The sequence below is a fragment of the Vulpes lagopus genome, chromosome 10, assembly GCF_018345385.1.
Source record: "Vulpes lagopus strain Blue_001 chromosome 10, ASM1834538v1, whole genome shotgun sequence".
Taxonomy (NCBI): domain Eukaryota; kingdom Metazoa; phylum Chordata; class Mammalia; order Carnivora; family Canidae; genus Vulpes; species Vulpes lagopus.
Genome location: NC_054833.1, coordinates 2,923,822 through 2,948,267, shown reverse-complemented (window position 1 = coordinate 2,948,267; position 24,446 = coordinate 2,923,822). Strand labels below are relative to the sequence as shown.

Sequence of the window (24,446 nt, the reverse complement as noted above, 5' to 3'; positions counted from 1 at the left end):
GGAAATTAAGAAAACAATTCCATTTACAATAACATCCAGAAGAATACAATACCTAGGAACAAATTAACCAAAGAAGTAAAAGATTTGTACAGTGAAAACTACAAAACATCACTGAAAGAAGTTAAAGAAGAACTAAATGAAAGACCTCCCATATTCATGGACTAGAGATTTATTATTTTTAAGATCTCAATACCCCTCGAAACAATCTACAGATTCAATGTGATTCTTATCAAAATTCTAGCAGCCTTTTTTGCAGAACTGGAATAACTGATTGGAATTGAACTGATTCTCAAATTCACATGGAAATACAGGGGGCTCTGAGTAGCAAAAAAAAAAAAAAAAAAAAAAAAAATCTCGAAAAATAAAAACCACAGTTGGAGGACTAACACTTCCCTACAAAGCTAGAATAATCTAAACAGTGTGGACGTGATATAAAGATAGACATACTGACCAACAGAATAGAATTAAGAGTCCAGAAATGAACTCAATATATCTATGGGTAATTGATTTTTGACAAGATTAAGACTACCCATATCTTTCAGCATAGAGAGAAATGTCTCCAGTAAATGATATTGGGACAACTGGATTTCTTCATGCAAAAGGAAAAAAAAAAAAAAAAGAATCCAGACCCTTACCTCACACTATACACAAAAGTTGACTCAAAATCAATTAATAACCTAAATATAAGAGCTAAAAGACATCAAGCTTTTCAAACAAAACATATGAACAAATTTCTCTGACCTTGGATTTGGCAATGTATTCTTAAATATTACACTAAAAGCATAAGAAACAAAAGAAAAATCAATAAATTTGATTTCATGAAGATGAAAAACTTTTGTACGTCAAAGGTTATTAGTAAGCGCAGACTGTAGAGAGTGGAAGAAAATATTTGCAAATCTTGATAAGGAATTAATATTTATAGTATATTTAAGCACTCCTACAGTTCAATAAAGATATCAGTTTAAAAATGAGCAAAGAACTTGAATAGATGTTCATGCAAAGAAAATATACGAACAGTTAATAAGAACATGAAAAATGATCAACATCATTCGTCATTAGGGAAATGCAAATCAAAGCCATAATGAGATATCATTTTATACTTACTATAATATAATCCAAAAAATAGGGGGAAAACCAACAAAAAATGGAAATAAGTATTAGTAAGGATGTGGAGAAATTGTAACCCTTCTACATTCCTGATGAGAAGTAAAATGTTGCAACCACTGTGGAAAACAGCTTGGTAGTTTCTTTAAATGTAGAATTATCATAGGATCCAGCAAGTCCAATCCTAGATATACGTCCCAGAAAATTGAAAACAGTGATTCAGGGGGACGCCCGGGTGACTCAGTGGTTGAGCGTCTGCCTTTGGCTCAGGGAGTGATCCTGGAGGTCAGGGATCGAATACCACATCAGGCTCCTCACAGGGAGCCTGCTTCTCCTCTTCCTATGTCTCTGCCTCTCTCTGTGTGTCTCTCATGAATAAATAAATAAAATTTAAAAAAAAAACAGAGACTCGGATACTTATGTACCAATGTTCATTGAACTATTATTCACAATAGTCAAAGTTGGACATAACTCAGTTGTCCAACAAAAGAATGGATAAACAAAATGTAGTATATCCACACAGTGGAATATTATTCAGCCATAAAAAATGAAATTCTGATACAACCCAGAAGAACTTTAAAGCTATTATGCAAGGTGAAATAAAAGACAAAAAGGAAAAATATTGTATGATTGTACCTATAAGAAATATCTAGAATAGATAAATTCATAGAGGCAAAAAGAAGACTAGATATTACCCTGGGTGGAGAGTGGGATAAATGGAGAATTATTGCTTAATCGGTGGAGTTTCTGAGATGAAAAAAAAGTTTTGCAAATAGATTATAGTGATAGTTGAATAACATTGTGAATATAATTAATACCATTGAACTGTACAATTAAAAATGGTTTAAAAATGGTTAATATGGCAAATTTTATTGCATAGATTTTACCAACCCCCCTCTATCACACAAATTACACTTCATCCTTAACAAGTAGGGTTTATATCAGAAATGCAAGACTGTTTTAACATATGAAAATCAATCATTAATAAACTAAAATATAATCATTTCAGTAGACACAGAGAAAGCATTAATCATTTAACATAAATATCCATTAAACTATATTTGTAAACTGAATTTTAAAGTCTATGCTTTTAAAATTTTTTCTAAGGTAGCATGTGTGCAAGATAATGTAATAAAAAAATGTATCATCATATTACAATGTTTTTAATGTAAAATGATTCTACTGACAGATGAAATATCCCCAAAGGTAAGATGCTTAAAAATATCCCATTAGAGTTAATAATTAGGATTAATGATTGCCACTAGAGAAATGTAAGAATATTTTAAAATTTTGCTCTTGATCTTCTTCCCATGTTTACTTCTCTATGGTTGCATAAGATAAATAGTTGGAGAGGGGCACCTGGATCGCTCAGTAGTTGAGTGTCTGCCTTTGGCTCAGGTCATGATCCTGGGGTCCAACATCAGGCTCCCTGCAGGGAGCGTGCTTCTCCCTCTGCCTATGTCTCTGCCTCTCTCTCTGTGTGTCTCTCACAAATAAAATATTGGGGGAAAAATATAAAATAGTTGAAGAATGGGGAACCCTGGGTGGCTCAGTGGTTTAGTGCCTACCTTCGGCCCAGGGCATGATCCTGGAGTCCCAGGATCGAGTACCAAATCGGGCTCCCTGCATGGAGCCTGCTTCTCCCTCTGCCTGTGTCTCTGCCTCTCTGTCTCTCATGAATAAATAAATAAAAGCTTTAAAAAAATAGTTGGAGAATGTTGTTATACTTTCCACACAGTATTAAAGTCTTGTTAATGTATTCAATACATATTAAATGCAGAAAATTTTAAAAATTAACTATATTGAGATATCCAATTCATTTTCAATTATTTTAATTTACCTTTGATTTCTTTAATCAATGTTTTAAGGTTTTCAGCATACAGACCCTGTATTTATTTTTTTAGATTTGCAAAGAAGTAATTATTTGGAGCTACTGTAAATGTTTTTTTTTAATTTTGTAGTCCTCATGTTCATTGCCTATATAGAGAAATATGACTGACTTTTATACATTTACTTTATATCTGATGACTTTACTAAATTTACTGAGTTCTAGAATTTTCTTTTGTAAATTCTATGGGATTTTCTATGTAGACAGTCATAGTTTCTATGAATAAAGACATTGCACAACTTCCTTTCAGTCTACATCAATTTATTTAGTTTTCTTGCCTTCCTGCACTGACTAGGAATTTCAGCATGATATAGTCATTCTTATCTTCTTATTCAGCTTAGAAGAAATTAGTCATTCTTTCTCTATCAAGTATGGTGCTAGCTGTGGATTTTTATAGATACCCTTAATGAGGTTAGGACAATTCTCTTCTGTTTCTAGTTTGCTAAGAGTTTTTGTTTGGTTTAGTTTGGTGTTTTTTGTTTTTTTCACAGATTTTATTTATTCATTCATGTGAGACATAGGGAGAGAGAGAGAGGTAGAGACACAGGCAGAGGGAGAAGCAGGCTCCATGCAGGGAGCCCAACGTAGGACTCGATCCCAGGACCCCAGGATCACGTCTTCCGCCAGGCAGATGTTCTACTTCCAAAGCCACCCAGGCGTCCCTGGTTTGGTTTGGTTTTTATTTTGCCAGGAGTACATGCCTAATTTTATCAACTGCTTTTTCTGCATCAGTTAATATAATCATGTGAATTTTTTCTTTATCTGTTAATATGATGAATTAGATTGAGTTTTGAATATTGAATAAGCCTTGCATTCCTGGTATAAACCGCATCTGGTTGTATTGTTCCTTTTACATGTGTTTGATGCAATTTGCCAATATTTAGTTAGGAATTTCTGCTCTTATGTTTATGAGAAGTACTAGCGTATACTTTCTTGCACAGCCTTTGTCTGCTTTTGGTGGCAGAGTCTCATGAGTCGTAGTGTTTCTTCCTCCACTATTTCTGGAAAAGAATACATTAAATCAGTGTTATTTCTTCTTTAAATGTTTGTCATAATTTGCAAGTGAAATAATATGGGCCTGGATTTTCTTTTTTGGAAGATTTTTAACCCGCAAAAGAAACTCCTTTAATAGATATGAGGATAGGGGATCCCTGGCTCGGTGGTTTGGCGCCTGCCTTTGGCCTAGGGCGCGATCCTGGGGTCCCGGGATTGAGTCCCGCGTGGGGCTCCCGCATGAAGCCTGCTTCTCCCTTTGCCTGTGTCTCTGCCTCTCTCTCTCTCTCTCTCTCTCTCTCTCTATCATGAATAAATAAAAAATAAAAAAATCTTTAAAAAAATAGATATGAGGATGTGTGTATTTTTTGGAGTTTTGATGTTTGTGGCTTTCAAAGAATTGGGAAATTTCACCCAAGTTGTTTAATTTATGTACATAGAATCGCTTATAATATTCCTTCACTATAGTTATTTTTAACACTTATGGGATCTTCAGTGAGCTCTCTCACTCTGGATATTGGTAATTGTCTATCTTTTTTTCTTGGTCATTTTGTTTCATTGTTTTTCTCTATTGTTTTTTTCTTTTCATTTCATTGACTTCTGCTCTTGTCTTAAATGCTTCCTTCTTTCTGCTTGCTTTGGGTGTATTTTGCTCATTTTTTTTTCTAGATTCCTAAAATGAGTACTTTCTTTTTTAATATTGTACATTTATGCTATACATTTCCCTCTTAGCTCTTCTTCAGTATCCCACAAATTTCGATGTGTTTTCTTGCCTTTTTTTTTTTTTTTTTTTTAGTTTAAAATGTTTTCCAATTTCACAGGATACTTCCTCTCTGGTCACATATTGCTTAGCAGTGCGTTTTCCAGTTTTCAAATATTCGGAGATTTTCCGGTTATCCTTCTCTTGATTTCTAGCTTAATTCAAATATGATCAGAAAACATTCTTTGTATCATTTTAATTTAAAATTTGTTAGGGTTTGTTTTAAGCCCCAGGACATGGTCTCTCTTGGTCAATGTTTGTTCTTGAAAAGAATACATATTCTGCTATTTTCAGGTGTAATTTCCTATAAATGTCATTCAGATCCAGTTTATTTATGTTCAATTTTTCTACATCCTTGCTAAATTTTCTGTGTTCTCATTCTATCAATTACCAAGAAAAGAGTGCTGACATCTCCAACTGTTATTCTGACTTTCCATTTTCTTAAAGTCCTATTAAATTTTTGTTTCATGTATTTGAGTCTGATGTTATGTACATTTAGGATTCTTATATCTTCTCGGTGAATTGACATCATAATGTGCCTCTGTATTCCTGATACTTTTTGCTCTGAAGTATACTCTATTGTTAATATAGCTACTCAAGCTTTCTTGGACTAGTGTTTGCATGGTACATATTTTTTTCCATTCTTTTACTTCTAACTTATCTATATCATTAAGTTCAACATGGACTTTATGCTTGTAGCCAGCATAGAGTGGGTCTTGTTCTTTTATCCATTCTCATAACTCTGCCTTCTAACTGGCACATTTAGACTATTTTAATTTCTTTAAGTGGTAAGTACTTTGTTATCTCTCAAAATTTTGTTGATTATGAATTCAAATGGAGTTTGGATGATGATCCTTTTGTTCCATATGCTGTTGACTGGGATTAGTCAATGCTATGTAGTTGATGACAGCAAGGCTGGTCTGGAAGGTGCCAAGTGAAAGGCTTCACTCACGTTTCTGTAGAACATTTATATTTAATGTAATTATTTATGTGTACCATTTTATTATATTTTCTGTTTATCTCTTAGCCCTCTGCCTTTCCATTCCCTTTCCTTCTTTTAAATCATTTAAATATTTTTTAGTATTCCATTTAGTTTACCTGTTGAGGGTTTTTTTTTTTTCAGTTTTAGGCAGATATAACTGGCATATAGCACTGTATAAGTTTAAGATGTACAGCATAATGACTGTATATATTGCAAAATGACTAACACAATAAGTTTATTTAATATCCATTATCTCATGTAGCTACAAACAATAAAAGAAAAAGGTTTTTTTCCTTGTGATGAGAACTGTTAGGACTTATTGTCTTAGCAACTCTCAAATATACTATACAGCAGTGTTAACTATAGTCATTATGTTATATATTACATCCCCAGTACTTATAATTGGAACTTTGCACCCTTTGAACATCTTCATCAAATTCTCCAACCCTGCCCCCTGCCTTTAGTAACTACAAATCTGGTGTCTTTTTCCATGAGTTTGGTTTTGGTTGTCTTTTTGTTTTGTTTTTGTTTTTGTTTAGATTTGACATGTAAGTGAGATAATATGGTATTTGTCTTTTCCTGTCTGACTCATTTCACTTAACATAATGCCCTCAAGGTCCATCCAATGTTGTAAAAAATAGCAAGATTTCCTTCCTATTATGGCTGAATAATATTCCACTGGTATTCTATAATACCATATTTTCTTTTTCCATTCAACTATTGTTGGACATTTATGTTGGTTTGTGTTTGATTTGGGCAATTAGAGATAATGCTGCAACGAAACTGGAGGAACCTATCTTTTCAAGTTAGTGCTTTCATTTTCTTCAGATTAATACCCAGAAGTGGAATTGCTGGACCATATGGTCTATTTTTAATTTTTAAAAGAACCTCCATACTGTTTTCCATAGTCCCTGCTTGAATTTACATTCTATTAACAGCATAAGGGTTCCCTTTTCTCCATATCCTCTTCAACACTTGTTATTTCTTGTCTTTGTGGTAACAGTCATTCTAATAGGTGTGCAATATTTCATTATGATTTTGATTTGCATTTACCTGATGATTAGTGATATTAAGCACCTTTTCATGTACCTGTTGACCATCTGTAGGTCTTTGGAAAAATATCTATTCAGGTTCATTGTCCATTTTGAAATTGTTTGTTTTATGCTACTGAGTTGTAGGAGTTCTTTATATATTTTGGGTATTAACCCCTTATCAGATATATGATTTGTAAATATTTTTCTCCCATTCCAAAGGTTGCCCTTTTATTTTGTTGATGGCTTCCTTTACTGTGCAGAAGCTTTTTGGTTTGATATAGTCCCACTTGTCTGTTTTTGTTGCCTTTGTTTTGCTGTCAAATCCAAAAAATCATCTCCAAGACCCATGTCAAGGAGTTTACAAGTTTATCACCTATGTTTGCTTCTGGAAGTTTTATGGTTTCAGGTCTTACATTTAAGTCTTTAATACATTTTGAGTTAATTTTTGTGAATGGTGTAAGACACAGGTCTCATTTCATTCTTTTACATGTGAATATCCAATTTTATCAGCACCATTTAATGAAGGGACTGTCTTTTCTCCAGTGATTGTTCTTAGCTCCCTTGTCAAATATTAGTTGACCATATTTCTCGGGTCTTGATTCTATTCCACTGGTCTATGTGTCAGCTTTTAATGCTGCTACTATACTGTTTTGATTACTACAGCTTTATAATATAGCTTGAAATCAAGAAGTGTGATGCCTCTCACTTTGTTCTGCTTTCTCAGGATTCCTTTGTATATTTGGAGTCTTTTGTGATTCCATATAAATTTTAGGATTGTTTTTTCTACTTCTGAAAAAAAACACCATTGAGATCTTGATAAGGATTACACTGGGTAGTATGAAAACTTTAACAATATTAATTCTTCCAATTCAGGAAATACAGATCATCTTTCCATTTGCTTGTGTCTTCAATTTCTTTCATCAATGTGTAGTATAGTGATCTTTCACCTCCTTGCCTAAATTTACTCTTAAATATTTTATTGTTTTCAATGATATTATGCTATTGATCATTTCTTTTTCAGATAATTTGCCGTTAGTGTATAAAAACCCTACTGATTCTTGTATGTTAATTTTGTATTCTGCAGCTTAACTGAATTTGTTGATCTCATTGAGTTTTTGATAATATTTCTTTCTTTGATTTTATAGTTGCTGTTCTGGGGATTACAATAACATACTTAACCTCTTAGCCTACTTAGAAATGTTTTAACACCTGCTGTAGAATGTACAAAACTTTCCACTACGCAGAGCCCATAATGCTTATAGTTGTCTTCGGTATTATACCTGCACACATTGAAAAACTCATTAGACCATGTCATAATTGTGCTCGCTTTGGCAGCACATATAATAGACCATGTCATAATTGTTGCTTTCAACTGTTTAATGTATTTTAAAGAACTTAAGAAAAATGATCTATAGTATGTATAACAGTTATTACCATTTCTGTTGCTCTCCCTCTTTCCTGAAATTCCAGGTTTCCTTTTAGCATCATGTTCCTTTCATCTGAAGAGTTTTCTTTCTTTTTCTGCAGCAGACAGAGCATTTCTTTTAAAGTAGGTCTGCTAGTAATGAATTGTCTTAGTTTTGCTTCATTGCCAAAGGGTATTTTCATTGGGTATAGAGTCTGGGCTGACAGTTCTTTTCTTTAAAGCACCTTAAAAATGCTCTTCTACCACTTCCTGGTTTCCATGGTTTATGATTAGAAATCCGCAGTTACTTGAATTTTTCCCTATGTCTAATGCATTATTTTTCTCTGCCTGTTTCTGTTTTCCACAGATACAGACCATCTCCCTCCCTTTCTGATACAACTGAAGTCTGGAGGGCAACTCCATTCTTAACTTCCCAGGTAGGGATGCCTGTGTGGGTCCCATCAAAAACTTTTCTTCTCAAATTTATGTAATACATTAAGACATTTCCAATGTCCATTACTTGTCTGGCTCCTCTTCTCTGGTCATGCCTTAGATCATAATGTCAGACAAACCAAAGGATGTTTATCTGCATTTGGACTACAAACTTTGACATAAAACATTTTTATTTAAGCCGAATAAGAAAATACTCTGTTCGTCTTCCTTTTTTTTTTTTAAACTGAAGCTCTATAATACTTCATTATTGGCTGGCTTTAATACTTTCTACAGTGTCATGTGGCAAATATTGCTGTTGATGTTATACTGTTTATCTGAGTGACCATAACTAAGAATATGTACGCAATAGAATAACCTGCTGTTCTTATCTTCTTAAACAGGTTCTCTTAGACTTATCTTAGACATACTTTCTTTTTATATCTTTTAACATATGTCCACACTGTCCAAGACAATGAGTTACATGACAAATAGCAAGCATTACCACAGTACAACCCCTCATCCTCAGGCATTTCTATGTCATATAGTGTGACAGCTGTGGATAGCAGTAGGTTCACTTCTCCTCCACTCGTTTCCCCACTGCCATAAGGAACACTTCATTTTTAGCTGGTAGGCATAGCGGCTGCTAAACTATTGAAATAGTTCGGTGCCGGTTGGTTAACTGGCACCTACTGGGACCTCCTGGCTCTCTCTTGCTCTCTCTCAATTTTATCAATTAGAGGATTAAAGGTTTGGGGAGCAGAGCCTTCAAGGCCTGATCCAGTACTACCTTGTGTCTGTTATGATTGCTTGATGCTTCTGCCTTGTTGGTTCTTAACTACACTGAATCTTAGTGCTATTTTAGTGAAACCTTTGTGCTATGTCTACAAGAGTAGATATTGAGAAGTTTATTTTTGTAATATTAACTGACGGCCATTTAGCTGTATATCAGGGTTGAGTGTGAGACACATTTATCTACTGATAACTCCTATTTTCTTTAGAAAACTAGAGTTTAGGGATGACCTAAGGGAAGTTTCCCAGGGCGGTCAAGTGCTAGGAGTGTTGGAGAAGATCATTCCCCTGGTTCTCTATAACTGTCACTCAACAGTGACAACCCTTCCCTGGTTCACTAAGTCCTTCATTTGCTGTCTACCTCCATTAATTCAACTCAATTCCATCCCTCAGAGTTAAATGTGCATAAATAGGGCTAATAGATGAACATGTCTCCTGTGTGACTAAAGGCTCCTAAACTTCATTCCTACTTTAGACCTCATTCTTGTGATAAAATTGCTTTTAATATACATATTTTTAAAACTATACAGGTCTGCATAAAAACATTCTTCAAATTTATATCTAGGCTTATCCAGGAATTCCAAAAAATTTCTTATAAGGGCTATCCTCCTTCAAAGTAAGAATTTCTTATGAAAAAAAGTGTATCTGGAATTTTTAAGTTTAAAAATACTACTAATGTAGCTGCTTAGTAGTGTGAAGCACAGTACCATTTCAAGGACATGGACCTTGGTTATGCAGAATACAGTTAGGGACTAGAAAGATAAACAGTATCTCTCTAGACACAGTAGATACAGTACATCTCAGTTAGAAACATTTCAATTAGAGTACATCTCAATTCAGACACTAAATTTTCATCAAAAAACTTTAACAACACTTAGATTTCATAAAACTTACAGTTGGAAGAATAGATTCACTTGTTCAAGTTGTCCCAGAGATACTTTTAAGTTTTTCAATAAATGAATTGAGTACCAAAAATACATTTTCATATGGTGTTTGCATCTATGTTGATAAAACTGGTTCACCTTTCTGAGAAGAACCAGTTTGACTTTGCAGCAAAACAGATAATTTTAAAACTACATTTAAAACTAAGTACATTAGTTTTAAAACTACAAGTTTAATAAAGTCAATAACTCTTGGGTAAACTTAGTAGTAACCTTGAATTCAAAGAAGCATTGCAAAATTTGATAATCAACACCAAATGATAAAATTAACAAAGCATTCTTCAAATTTGGTTTGTAATTTTTGCATCCAGTTTATAGAATACTGCCAACTATAAATAACATCTGCAAATTGATTCATGTTAGAAAATGTTTAAAACCATTATTTTTGATTTGTATTAGAGAAAGATTAATTTCAATATAACATTCAACCTGTATAACTAAGTTACAAACAAGTGTTTCCTTTCCATGGAGCTTTAAATTTAGTTTGTTCATAAGTAGTATAATATCAGAGAAATGTTAGTTACAATGTTACATTTTGTCTATGATTTCTGAATGTTTGGTAAGAATTCTTTTTGTTTCAGGAAGACTTTGAATTGAACTTAATCCAAATCTTCCATGACTCAACCGACAAGCATTTGCAAAGAGCCCAAGACTATCAAGCTCATTGTCTTCTGTTTTCTTTTAGCAGCTTCATTAACTGGTGATGGTTCCTAACACTTGGATATATAGTCAACATTTCAACAACTGTATCCAGGACACTTCAGCTAAAAGCTGCTTCAAAAAACTTAGCAGAAATGTGTTCAAGATGTACCATTCAATAGGAAGAAGTAATAAGGGAAATACAAACTTCTTGTTTTGAAAATTCCAATATATCTGGATATTTTTAACCTAACATAGCTGAAACACATCTACCATGATAAAAACTAAGTTTTTCATATTTAGTGGAAATTGTCCTTTATCAAATGTAGAAAATTCAAAAGTACTTACTCCACAAATTCAATTTTTCAGGTTGTGAATTGACAGTATTTTTTCATAAAATTGGAAATCCTTTGAAACTATTTGCCCAATGCCACTTACTAAACCACCATTGATTTGAAATGCCTCCACAGAATATACTAAATCCATAGACAGATATGAGTTCATTTCTGTACTTTGCATTCTGACCCATTGGCTACTTATGCAGTAGTCTCTTCAAGTTTTGATTAGAAAGACTTTAATATGTTTTATTCTCTGGTTAGAGTACTCTCCTTCTGTAGCTCTTTTTAATCAGAGGTTTGCCAAATATTCTTGGCTTTTTTCACAAATTAGTTTCAGAATCAACTTGTCTACTTCCCAAAACACATATTACATATGTTGGAATCACATAACTTTATAAATTATTATGAATGATATCATTTTGTTACTTATTTCCAATATTTCCTCATTTTTGGTTGCAACTGAAAATAAAGCTTTTTTGTAATTATAGCTCCTAAGTAGTAGTTGTTTTAATTGTTTAGAATAGTTTTTCAGTTGATTCTCTTTAATTTTCTAAATATACAATTAAAAGTAGAGCTTTTTCTGTAATTATAACTCCTAAGTAGTAATTTGTTTTAATTGTTTGGAATAGTTTTTCAGTTGATTCTCTTTAACTTTCTAGAGATACAATCATATCAGCAGCCGATAGTGATAATTTTGCCTCCTTTATCATTTTGTATGTTTACTTCATTGATGTTCTTATTGGATTATTTCAGACAAAATATTCTCAACTTAAACTGTTCCAGTGCTTCTCCATGGTTGACTCTTGCCACTCCATATACACACACATAATTATATATATATATATAAAATCATAGTAAGGAAATAGTCATTTGATGTTTAATTTTAGAGTACTTTTTTGTCAAAATGAGAGTTAAACTTTTTGGCATCTTTGGAGACGACATGATCTTCCTTCTTAGATTAATAAATACACTGAATTATATTAATCAATTCTCATTTAAAAACACGTTCATGTAGTGAACACCACTTGCTCTTGATATATTATTAATTTAATTTTTTTTTGATATATTATTAATATTATTAATTTAATGCTTTGTTGTATATAGTTGATAATATTTAAATCTTCATAAGTTAAATATTCATATTAATTTAATGCATTGTTGCATATAGTTCAATAAATTTAGATCTTCATAAATATTAAATCTTCATAAAAACAGAAAAAAGCGTTTTGTGCTATTTTATTAGATTTTAGTACTAATGTTCTTTTCATTTAATAAAATAATTTAAAATATTTCTCCTTTTTTGTACAAATAATTCATTTAAAGCACAGTTTCTCAACAATGGCACTACTGGCATTTTGAGCTGGATAATTCCTTAATGTGGGAGGTATCCTGTTCCTTGTTAGATTTTCAGCAGACACCCTGTATTCTATCCACTATATGCCAATAGCACTATCTGCCTACCACTGTGATATCAGAAAATGCCTCCAGACACTGCCAAATGTCCCCCTGGAGACAAAATCTCCCTGAGAACTACTGAACTAAAACAAAAGAAAAAATTTGCTGTTTTTCAAAATTTAGTAATTGATTACATTTTTATCAATGATCTTTTATATTACTAGAAATGTCTTGTATTTTACAGACTATTGGGGCTTCATCACAGATCTTTCACTTTTTGCAAATATATCTTATTAGTCTTTTCCTTATAATTTTCTAACAAAATACTCATGACTGAAATAGTCTCTTTTACCATCTTTCTATCTAAAAATAGTTTCCTATTTTTATGCAATTATCCAAGTCCTTTTATAACTGGACAGTTACAGTGATTAAAAATGATTTGGGGCACTTACTTCTTATTTCAGGTGGCTAAATTTCATTAATTCTTATTTGGTGGTTGAGAGGAAACTCCTTGCCAGATTCCCTATGTATTTGCTGAAAATATGTCTCAATATAGTCCACGTTACTTTTAAAAAAAAATTTATACAATACTTTCTTCTTCTCTATTGGTGCAAATTAAAATTGCTATTTAACATGAAATTTGCAATAGATCTTCTCTTCCAGTTTCTTCTTCTCCTCACTCTTACCAGCACTATACTAGTTTTCCCATCAATAGAGTCTTCATTTTAATGTAAAAATGTGCCCATATTTTTCTTAAGCTAGAAAAATAATTTAACTATATTGTAATGTAATAAGTATTTCAACCTAATTTCCAAGTACAATTAAGACAAGTATCACTGTGAAATGAGCAATCTACATAAAATATTCAATGGAACACATCACAACTATTGTATCAGTGCATGGAAAAAATAATTTTTTTCCAACTGAATCAACCCAGTGACACCAATTTCAGTAACCCTCCATTGCATTAGCCACTTTTCAAGTGCTTGTTAGTCACATGTGGCTGGCAGTTACCATATTGGACAACTCAGCCCTAGCAGGTCTAGCTGTTAGGAGTAAGCCGGACAGTTAGGGAGACAGGGTCAGAGTCCACAACAAAGAAATACGGAATCAGGACAGCTAAAATCAAATAGCATTGACCTCCTGTTCTGCATATTCGACAGGATTGCACTGACATTCTGTTTTGCAGCCTTTGCAGAAATGACTTCTGCAAAACAACCTAAAATAAGACAATTAACCATAAAAGCATTCATAAATATCATGGGCTAAAGGGCAGTTAAGACCTATGCCCCCAGATGTCAGTTCAAAAAAAAAAAGGACCATCAGCAAGTGGACATTGACCTATTTAGACAGAGATGTGACCAAAGCCCTGATTAGCATGACTCATACTCCAATTGCTTAAGAAAGTTCTGCAAAAGACCCCATAAAAACCCCTAAACAACCCTTAAACTTAGAAACTCTAGGGGCAACCCACTTGCCCCCCCACCCCGAGAGCTTTATACTCTTGTTCAATAAACTATGCTTTGCTGCTCACCATTCTTGGTCTGGTCTACCTCTTCATTCTTCAAAGTGGTGCGACCAAGAACCCAGGCGCTACAGGGACACAAAATCCTGTAGCATAATCAATATCTCAAAGGACACTAATGATCTTGCAAATGTTTAGTTCAGCTTTAGTAGTTCATAGGAAATTTTGGATGTTTTCCTTTTTTACAGATCAAAGGGTCTGTATTTTGAGAGAAAAGAGAAAGCACTTCCCCAGCTTGGGCACTTGGCAGTAGTAAAGTCCCCAAGAAGACAACCCAATCTAAAGATAGTAGTTAAGATGCACTAAAACAATGTTCCTTAAATTTGGGATTCCCCTGAGATAGATATTCCTGTTTGAGGAAAAGTTTATTCAAACTTAGCTGCTACCTCTTTAAATGAAAATGTGGTATCAAAAAGACTACAAAAAGTGAATTCTGTGTAAAACCTAGTGTTGAAACGGATGATTGTCCTTCATGTCAGCATAAAGTGAAAACCCAACATTTAAGAAACCTTCTCAAAGAAAACTCAGGGGCCTTCAAAAACAGGCTCAAAGAACAGGACCAAAGTTTTATTGTTGCAAGAGAAATCACTTCAGATACTCTAGGATGAGAAAGTAACTTCACTGTGATAAGGATACAATGGAAGTTAGTTACCACCTTCATCACCTCAATGTGATAATGATACCCCAGGATGTGGCCTAGGGTAGAGAAAAGAGCTTTGGCACCAGGCACAGCCAGAACTCACTTCTCAACTCGTGTTTCTGACAGGGCAACTGTGCAAGTCCCTATGCCTCTCTGAGTTGGATTCCCCAATGCAAAAAAGGTATAGTAATACCTACCACATGGTGTCAGTGGAAGAGAATTCAGATGGCTTGGTTAAAAGCCCCACTTTAGTTCCTGGCATATACAGTACCCGAAGCAGTTGCCTTTATCCCACCCAGGATCCTTTCAGAGAAAATCTATCTGAATGAATTCTACCTTCCAGGCTGGCTTTTATTCAAGCTCCGTGCTCTTAGCCAGCCTGTTATACAAGTTTCAGACTTCTGATCACTCGTTCTCATTTCATATCGATTCACAGCTAAACAAACACATTCCATCATATAATACTTATGCATAAAAACGTGTTACCAACTGTCCAGCCATACTTGTCTGATGGATGTGATTCCACAAAATACCCAGCAAAGGGACAATAGATTCGAGGTTGTAGGTCCTTCACCAGCCGGGCTTTGTAGTTCAAGAGCTTCTTCCTTTCTGTCTTAATGAACTCGGCTTTCCATTCCTCTGGAATGACAGGGTTTGGGTTAGAGTCTCCTCAGTTCAGAAATCACAGAAAAAGCAGTTCTGGTAAACTGAAACTCTTAAAATGGATAGACTAAAACAGGAACAGAGCAAAGCTCTGTGTCAATGAGTGCAAAGTGCCCCTGCCTCCAGCTTTACTTTGCAAATTTCAATGAATTTCTAGGAAAATGTTACCCAACCAGCCAAAGACGCTGAAATCGCCACTCGTTTATGGCAGTTCATCAGGACCCTAGCTGAATATAGAGGGCGGCGTGCATGGCTGTAGCTTGTGTGCGTGTGCATTTTAAGGGTGCTTTCATTTTTATAATTGTTAACCCTTTTCTAACACGGACATGACTTGATTGTTTTGGTGGATTTAAAAAGTAAGTGTGTCGCTCATACTCTGGCAGTGCACCGTGTCCAGCAGCATGAAGGCTGTAGTCCCTTGGGACCTAAGATCACAATGCAGCTCTGAGCCATTATTCCTAGCTCACAGGTGTTCACCTGCTCATTCGTCCATTCAATCAATACTTACTGAGTACCTACTATGTGCCAGACATAGTTCTTGGCACTGAGAATACAGTGGTGAACCAACACAGCGGGTTCTTCCTCCTGTGGAGCATTTATTCTAGTGAGAGGAGCAAACAATGAACAAGGCAAGACAAAAGGTCATTTCAAAGAGTGATGAGCTAGGAAGCAAGTAAACCAGGGCAATGGGCAGAGGGGCTGGGGTGCAGAGGGGTAGAGGGTTATCATCAGACAGGGCAGTTAGGCAAGGTGACATCTGAGTCATAAGACACAGACACACACCCAGAAGAGAAGGTGCCCACCACGGGAGCGGAGGCAACAAAAGTCCAAGTGGTAGAAACAGCAAATACAAAGGCCCATGGCAGGAAAGCACGTGGTGTACTGGGTGTGAGGAACAAAAGGCAGGCCAGTGCCGATTGACAGATAGCAAGCAATCAGAGATAGGCAGCAAAGGAAGCCAAGGAATTAGGCAAGGCCCAGGCCACATAGCACACCATGTCAGGGAGCTGTTCCTGTTGTTATTGCTATGAAAATCTGATAAACACAGACAAAGATACAGAAAAGCATGTTACCCATAACTTAGACTTATTAACATTCTGGTATAATCCAGAATTTTTTTTTAATGAGTGCATGTATTCACTCACGTACACAGGCACATACTCACATAGGAACACGATTATTCTAACTAGCCTTTCAGAGGTATATTTTGCCTCCCCAGTTAACTCCCTGAGGACAGGCATCTTCTTCTCTCTCAGTTGGTTATGCACCCTGGCAGGCAATGAATAGAGACCTATAGAGGAGAGGAAGGAACCAGACAGAAGCTTTCCTCACGCTGCAAGTAACATTTCTGCCCCATTGTTACAGATCATGTACCAAACATATAATTTACTAAGTGGCCATGGACTGAGCCCTTAGAGTTCTAGTATTGAGGATACCATTTACACACTTTCTCCCATCCCAACCCAGCACCACCCTTAGACTCAGAGCAGAAGAGCCCCTGCCTTGGACCCCACTGGTTTTCCCCCTAGATTTGAGATATAATTGACATCTAACATTTATGTAAGTTTAAGGTATGCAATGTGATGATGTGATACACGTATGTATTACAAAATCACGGCCACATTAAGGTTAGTTACCACCTCCATCACTTCACACAATTACCATTTTGTGTATTTGGTGGAAACATTTGAGATCTATTCTCAATAGATACAACTTTCAGGTGTATAAAACAATATCAGTGGGGTGCCTGGGTGGTTCAGTCAGTTAAGCAAATGATTCTTGGTTTCAGCTCAAGTCATGACCTCAGGGTCATGAGATCGAGCCCCACATCAGGCTCCCTGCTTAATGCAGAGTTTGCTTGGGACTCTCTCCCTCTCCCTCTGCCCCTCCCCCCTGCTCTCTCTCTCACTTGCATTCTCTAAAATAAATAAATAAATCCTTAAAAAAAGAAAACAATATCATTAACTATAGTGGTTACTGTGCTGCACATTACACCCTCAGAATCCACTCATCTTATAACTAGAAGTTTGTACTCTCTGATGAACAGCTCCCCCATTTCCCCTACTCCCTAGCCCCCAGTAACATTACCTTTAGTGGCTGCACTCTTCCCTTATATGAGTGTTTCATAGGGCCTAGGGGAAGTGCCCATGTCAAGCTGCACACACCCTGTTCTGAACCACCTTCCAAGAGCATTTAAGCCTGGATTAACAACACTGGACCTTTTCTATTCTGCTCTACGGTCTATAAACCATAAATCAAACTGATCCAGATGATTATTTTTCTTTACTATTCTTGAGATGCACTCTAATTTCCTCAGTGTTCATGTTCCGGCATCACATTTTGAGGTGGAAACTTTAGTTTGTATATCTGTGGTCTGCAAGTCTAGTTTCTTTTTTTTTTTAAGATTTTATTTATTTACTCATGAGAGACACACAGAGAGAGAGGCAGAGACACAGGTAGAGCTGCATGGAGCAGGCTCCATGCAGGGAGCCCGATGTGGGACTCAATCCCAGGACTCTAGGATCAAGCCCTGGGCCGGAGGCAGGCACTAAACCACTATGCCACTCAGGTGTCCCTGCAAGTCTAGTTTCCTAGTAAGATTGTAAACTTCTTGTGGGAAAGGACCATGCCTTAATTATCTTTGTATTTATTCTCACAGCATTTAGCAAAGTTCCATGCCTGCTCCTTGGCATCACTCTGATATAAAATATTACCAGTAAATTTTCCACCACTGAAAGTCATTGGAAAGCCTGATGCTCCTCCAGCAAAATCACTCATCATTAGAGCAACCTTCTCAGGCAACCTTCCCCCATTGGGTCTGGTGCAGTCCACTGTATTAAGTATCTTATGACCTATGGAAAAATAAAGTGGCATGAGTATTCAAGGTGAAACCTTGGACACCATACAGTTTGAATTCCCAAGCCAACAAAGTCTTCCAAGTCTACAGTCTGACTAGTTTGATTAGAGAAGCATCACTTATGTCCAAGGAAAAAGATGAGTAATATTTGAAAACCTAAAATCTTCAATAGTATTTTTTGATTTTCAAGTGAATAGATTCATCCTATTTGATTTGATAGGTTCTGGATGTTCCGTGAGGACAATTAGCTTGATCTCACTCTATTATCACAGATAGATTACTCTCCTCATTCAGCTATTTCTAGATGTTGAGCCCAAAGAATGCAGGAGAACAGTGACTGGATCAATAGGAATCTCTCGACCTTCCACAAATTCCATTCAATGATTGTTGGTGCAGTAAAGCCATCTTCCCACGTGAAAGGCAGAAGCCCATGCCCATGATTATATTACATGATATTATTTCAACACAAAAGTAAGACATTTGTCAGAATGGCTAAAATAAAAAACACAAGAGGGGTGCCTGGCTGGCTCAGTTGGAATAGCATGTAACTCTTGATCTCAGGGTTGTGAGTTCGAGCCCCATGCTGGATGTAGAGATTACTAAAAAAATAAATAAATAAATAACCTTAAAAAAAAAGAGTCTGTTCCTAAAAAAATAAAAATAAAAAGCAAACAAGAAACATCAAGTGTTGACAAGGATATGGAGAAAGGGGAACCCTCTTGCACTGTTGGTGGGAATGCAAACTCATGCAGTCACTGTGGAAAACAGTATGGAGGTTCCTCAAGAAGTTAAAAGTAGAACTATCAATAGCACTACTGGGTATCTTCTCCTAAAATATAAAAACAGTAATTCAAAGAGCTACATGTACTCTGATGTTTATAGCAGCATTACCTGCAATACACAGACCATGGAAGCAGCCCAAGTGTCCATTGATTGATGAATGGATAAAGAATATATATATATGTATATATATATATATCCCCAATATATTATTGGAATGGATCCCCATATATTATATGATAGCCAAATACCGAACGATTTCACTTTTATGTGGAATTTAAGAAACAAAACAAATCAGCAAAGGAAAAAAAAGACTAAGATAAACCAAGAAACAGACAACCTATAGAAAACAAACTGAGGGTTACCAGAGGGGAGGTGGATGGGGAGATGGAGAAACAGGTGATGGAGATGAAGGAGGGCACTTGTAATGAGCACCAGGTGATGTATGGAAGTGCTGAATCACTAATTGTACACCTGAAACTCATGTTAACACCAGATGTTAACTGTATGGGAACCAAAAATTTAAAAAGTAAGACATTTATTCAATAAAGGCAGTTTGAAGGAATTACTATATGTGAAATACAAAATATCTGTTGCCTTACAAAAGAAGCTTTGCATCTCTCATTACATAGACAACGTTACTGTTAATATGTTCTTTGGAAAGATTATCTGAATGATAGCCCATTTTTCTAAGACAAGGATGGAACATATTATATTCCATGGGAAGTGAAGATGGAAGAAGATGAACATAGGATGAAATTTCAGATGGCTGTTATCACCCTTCTTTCCAGGAGCATTTTTCTCTTTCATTATTGATGAGGGTGAGAAGGTACCTTTATACTCCACAATAATGCAAGTGTCCATCTCAGGATGAACGCCATCCATCAAGATCATGAATCGAAGATTTTTGTCTACCTGGAATTTAACAATAAAATCAACAACTGTGTATGTCAATTTGGTTTTTAATTTGATATTGGAGAAAGTTGTCAGCTCATCTGGAAAGAAATCCTTCATTCAAAACTAAGATTTATTATCCTGTAGAGTAGAATTATACCATTGGTAAATGAGGAAAAAAATCTTTTAGGTCAAATAAAGGTTGTATTTACAAAGTGCTACATACAGACAAAATAGGCCATTGTTTCTTTAATCTTAAAGTAACTACCTCATCTACAATTCAACCCAGAAAGCATAATTGGAAAGTATAGAAAAAACCCACGTATATCTGACCTGCTGCCATATTCCAAATGGCACTACATTGATATTAGTCAACTGGACACCGCTCTGATTCAGATTCCAAAATACAGGTCTTTCTGTGTTTCCAACATAAATGGGAATATCTGGTCTTCTCTCAGCAAGCTTCTTCAGTGTCGGGTAGCTAGGATTAGAAGGATAAAATGTTGAAAGATGAAAGAATCAGATCATCTAGTAGAAGAAACAGTTTGCTCCTTACACCAACATGTTGATCAAGAAGCAAGGAATTGAAGAAACACTCTCATCAGAGTTCAAAAGAAGGGTTGCTTTGTTTTGTTTTTCTCAAGGCTGACTATAAAGGAGAAGGGGAGTTTCCTACAAGATTTCTTTTTTCTTATTAGAATATACCACATCCCATGGCATGGTATGTCAACCAGCATGCAAATTCTATCTGCTACACTGAGCTGCTTTGAGTAGACATAGTTCTAACAGAAGGTGCAGGGTGGAAAAAGTCATGTGGAGGTTTCTGGTAGGTGAAGTTCTCCATGATTTTCATTTTTTCTCATTCCTCATGTAGCAGCTCCCAGGAAGACAAAGACCTGGTCCATAGGATGAGGAGAACCTGTGCGCTACCCACCCCGTGGGCAGTTTTTCAACTTTCAAAGGTTGTTAGCCACACTTCAGTGTGTAGAATAAAGTAAAGGGGTGGTGGGAATAGGGGAATTCACGTAAAAAAATGTGATGTATTTCTGTTCAAGGGAGGGTGCGCTGTGCGTTTTTATATTATGTATTTGTAAAAGACACATCAACCCATTGTTTTATGTTTCCTAAAAGCAAAATATTTGTGACCTTTGTTTTCTATGGGATTTCTGTGTGCCACCTGCTGTGGACCATTTTCTTTGCCTAGTGATGAGTGAACTGTGTTCTTTGTCTAAATACTGAGTTTCAGCCCTTTGGTTTGGTTTAAGTATCATGTCAAGTGCAAACTTAAATTCCCGCCACTTAGCTTTGTTTATTAAACTGAAGTTCTCTTTAAAAAAAAAAAAAAAAGAAGAAGTCCTTACAGTCCTTACAGTTACCAGTTAGGTAACACAGTCAAATTAATGTAGAAAAAAACAACATTCAAGATTTGTAGTAATCCTGAATCAGTACACAATTAACCATCCACGTACTTTCAGATGCCTACATTATATTAAGTCAACCTTTATTTACTGAGTTTTCATTACATTAAAAAAATGATATACAACTATGAGGTGTGGCAAAAACATGAATTATAAACAAGTAAATAGGTAACCATTATATGTCGAAAATAGTGCTCGGCACTTTCACGTGGTACTTTGATTCTTACCATAAAAACCCTCTGAATCTTTGTTTTGTTTTTATAAGTGAGGAAATATATTCAGAAATACACAACTAACAAATAATAGATTGGTATTCAAAGTCAGGTTTTCCAGATTCTAGCCCTAGTGCTTCTTCTATTAGAAGGCAATCCTAGACTCTCATGAATGCACTGCCTGATTTAAGGCTCACATTTGTACACAGAGTACAATGTCAAGGGAAATAGTTATTTAATTGTAAGAAAATGTCCAGGGAAATAGTTATTTAATTGTAAGAAAAGCATGCAGGGCAGCCCAGGTGGTTTAGTGGTTTAGCGCCAACTTCAGCCCAGGACCTGATCCTGGAGACCCAGGATTGAGTCCCACGTCAGGCTCCCTGCATAGAGCCTGCTTCTCCCTCTGCCTGTGTCTCTGCCTCTCTCTCTCTCTCTCTCTCTGTCTATCATGAATAAATAAATACAATCTTAAAACAGTGTATGTTCTCATTCATTTGGGGAATATAAATAATAGTGAAAGGGAATATAAAGGAAGGGAGAAGAAATGTTGGGAAATATCAGGAAGGGAGACAGAACATAAAGACTCCTAACTCGGGGAAATGAACTAGGGGTGGTGGAAGGGGGGAGGAGGGCGGGTGTTGGAGGGGAATGGGTGACGGGCACTGAGGTGGACACTTGACGGGATGAGCACTGGGTGTTTTTCTGTATGTTGGTAAATTGAACACCAATAAAAATTAATTAAAAAAAAGATATTCAAATAAGTAGAATCCGGGGGTGGGGAAAATCAGTAAATTTTGTTCTTTAAAAACAAAGGATTTGAAAAACAAACAAAAAAAGCTAATTTGAAAAGTCAAAGATTCTTTGAATGTGCCTCCAATCAGAGTTCAGCACCTAAATCTTCTATTTTAAGGGACACGGGAGTTAGGATAAACTACTCTAAAATGGATGTTTATTGTTTTGTGACTTTTAAAAAATCGTTGACAATTCATACTGGCATTTATTAAAAATCATCTATTACAATACTCCCTCCATTTACACAATAAAATCACATTTCTTTGACTAAAGACTACTTTCTAAGGACATTGGCTTTTCCCCTTTGTTTTTTTGAGTGATACCATTGGTAAATGAAAAGAAAACCATCTTCCATTTTAGCTCAGGTAAAGACTGTGTTTATAGAATGCTATATACACACAAAACAGGCCATTGTTCCTTTAGTCTTAAAGTGACTACTTCACCTCTGTTTGAGGACTGGTGTTTTAATGCTTGACAAGTTCACCCACATGAGTCCCTGAAATTAAAATTGAACTGGTTTGTAGGGCTGTGGTTGTGATATAACAGGACAAAATGACATGAAAACTTCTTCCCTTACCTTAAATTCCATGAATAAACTGTCATTAAGACTTCAGGCAAGTGAATTTGTAATAGACACTATCGTGCAATCACCTCATACATCTTATACTACTCTTTGTAGACAAGCTATATAAAATTATTACCATGTATCACTGTTATCACAGGATGCATGAACCCAGAGTTCTCAGAAACTCAGGGCTGTGCCAGTTTAGTTCCAGGACATTGTGTATGACAGAGGTATCATGCAGTGGCCAAGTAGATTTTTCACCATAGTACCACAATATTAGGTTGTCACCAATTTGTAAGTGTGCTGCGGGTAATTTGTTACTAAACCAATAATTTTTTTTTTCCTTACAAAAAAATAAATGCGAACATATTCATGTCCTAGAGATCTCCTATGCTTGAGTAGAAAATCCAAGGGCCAGTCAATCAGGAAGCAAAACCTATCATCCCTAACCATAGACATTTCTATCAAAGGAGTGTCCTACATGTGACCTCTGTCATGTAGGATCACAGAAAAAAAAAAAGTTGAAGTTACTCCTTTTATAGCATTGTGGGCATTGCTCTGTGTTTATATTAAACCCAGCAGCAGTGATACAAACTTCTCAACAAGAACAGAACCGCTCCTGTGATTAACCACGGGGTTCAGAGTGTGCTCCCCGTCTTCTCTAAATAGTTCATTTGCAAATGCGTGTAAATTCTTCTTTCCCCCCTCCTCTCTGATTGCCTGGGTTGGGGAGGTTTCAGTTCCTATTTTCAGTATGGATAGTTGGTTTCAGTGAAGGGTTGGATGAGGCTGACTCAGGTTTAAAAAGCGGGGATCTCAGGATTATGGAGATGCTCTAAAATCAGCAATTGGCAAACCACAGCAACCTACTCCTGCAAGCTAAGAATGGTTTTTACCTTTTTAAAAGGGTTGAAAAGATCATCAAAAGGACATATGGTATTTTGTGACATAATGGAAATTCTATGACATTCAAGTGTCATTGGCTATGAATAAGACTTTTATTGAAATGCAGCCTTATCTAAGACTGCCTTTGTGCCACAACCACAGAGTTGAGCAGGTTTGACAGTGACCACATGGCTGGTAGAGCCTCAACCATTCAACCTCTGGCCCTGTACAGAAAACGTGAGCAGACTTCTGCTACAAATGTTGAACTGAGAAAGGAAGTCAACTCTGACGATCCTTCACTGCAGACTTTTACCACATGGCTCAAGAGTGGGAAGTGAGAGGATAGGGAGGGTTGTTAACCCCTGCTCCTCCTCCCCACAAATGGTTCCTTCCTCACTCTGAGTGGTATATAAAGCTTGAAAGCTCTGCTAAAAGGAGGCTATGCAAATATAAGGAATTATCTGAATTCTTCTTCTGCTCACCATCCCAACTGAACCTAGCCCAAAGGGAACAGT

At 35.9% G+C, this 24,446-nt stretch overlaps 1 protein-coding gene across 10 annotated transcripts in view; it reads right to left on the bottom strand.

Annotated features, from left to right (window-relative positions):
• The window catches only part of LOC121499534 (cytidine monophosphate-N-acetylneuraminic acid hydroxylase), a 167,447-nt gene that overhangs the window by 44,310 nt on the left and 98,691 nt on the right, over nt 1-24,446 (bottom strand). For all 10 annotated transcript variants that reach the window (XM_041770249.1, XM_041770247.1, XM_041770253.1 and 7 more), the window contains 4 exons: nt 20,393-20,540; nt 19,999-20,080; nt 18,243-18,380; nt 15,369-15,504 (listed from right to left, as the gene is read on the bottom strand). In XM_041770249.1, coding sequence (XP_041626183.1) covers nt 15,369-15,504; nt 18,243-18,380; nt 19,999-20,080; nt 20,393-20,540 — 504 coding nt within the window. The remainder of the gene's footprint in view (nt 1-15,368; nt 15,505-18,242; nt 18,381-19,998; nt 20,081-20,392; nt 20,541-24,446) is intronic.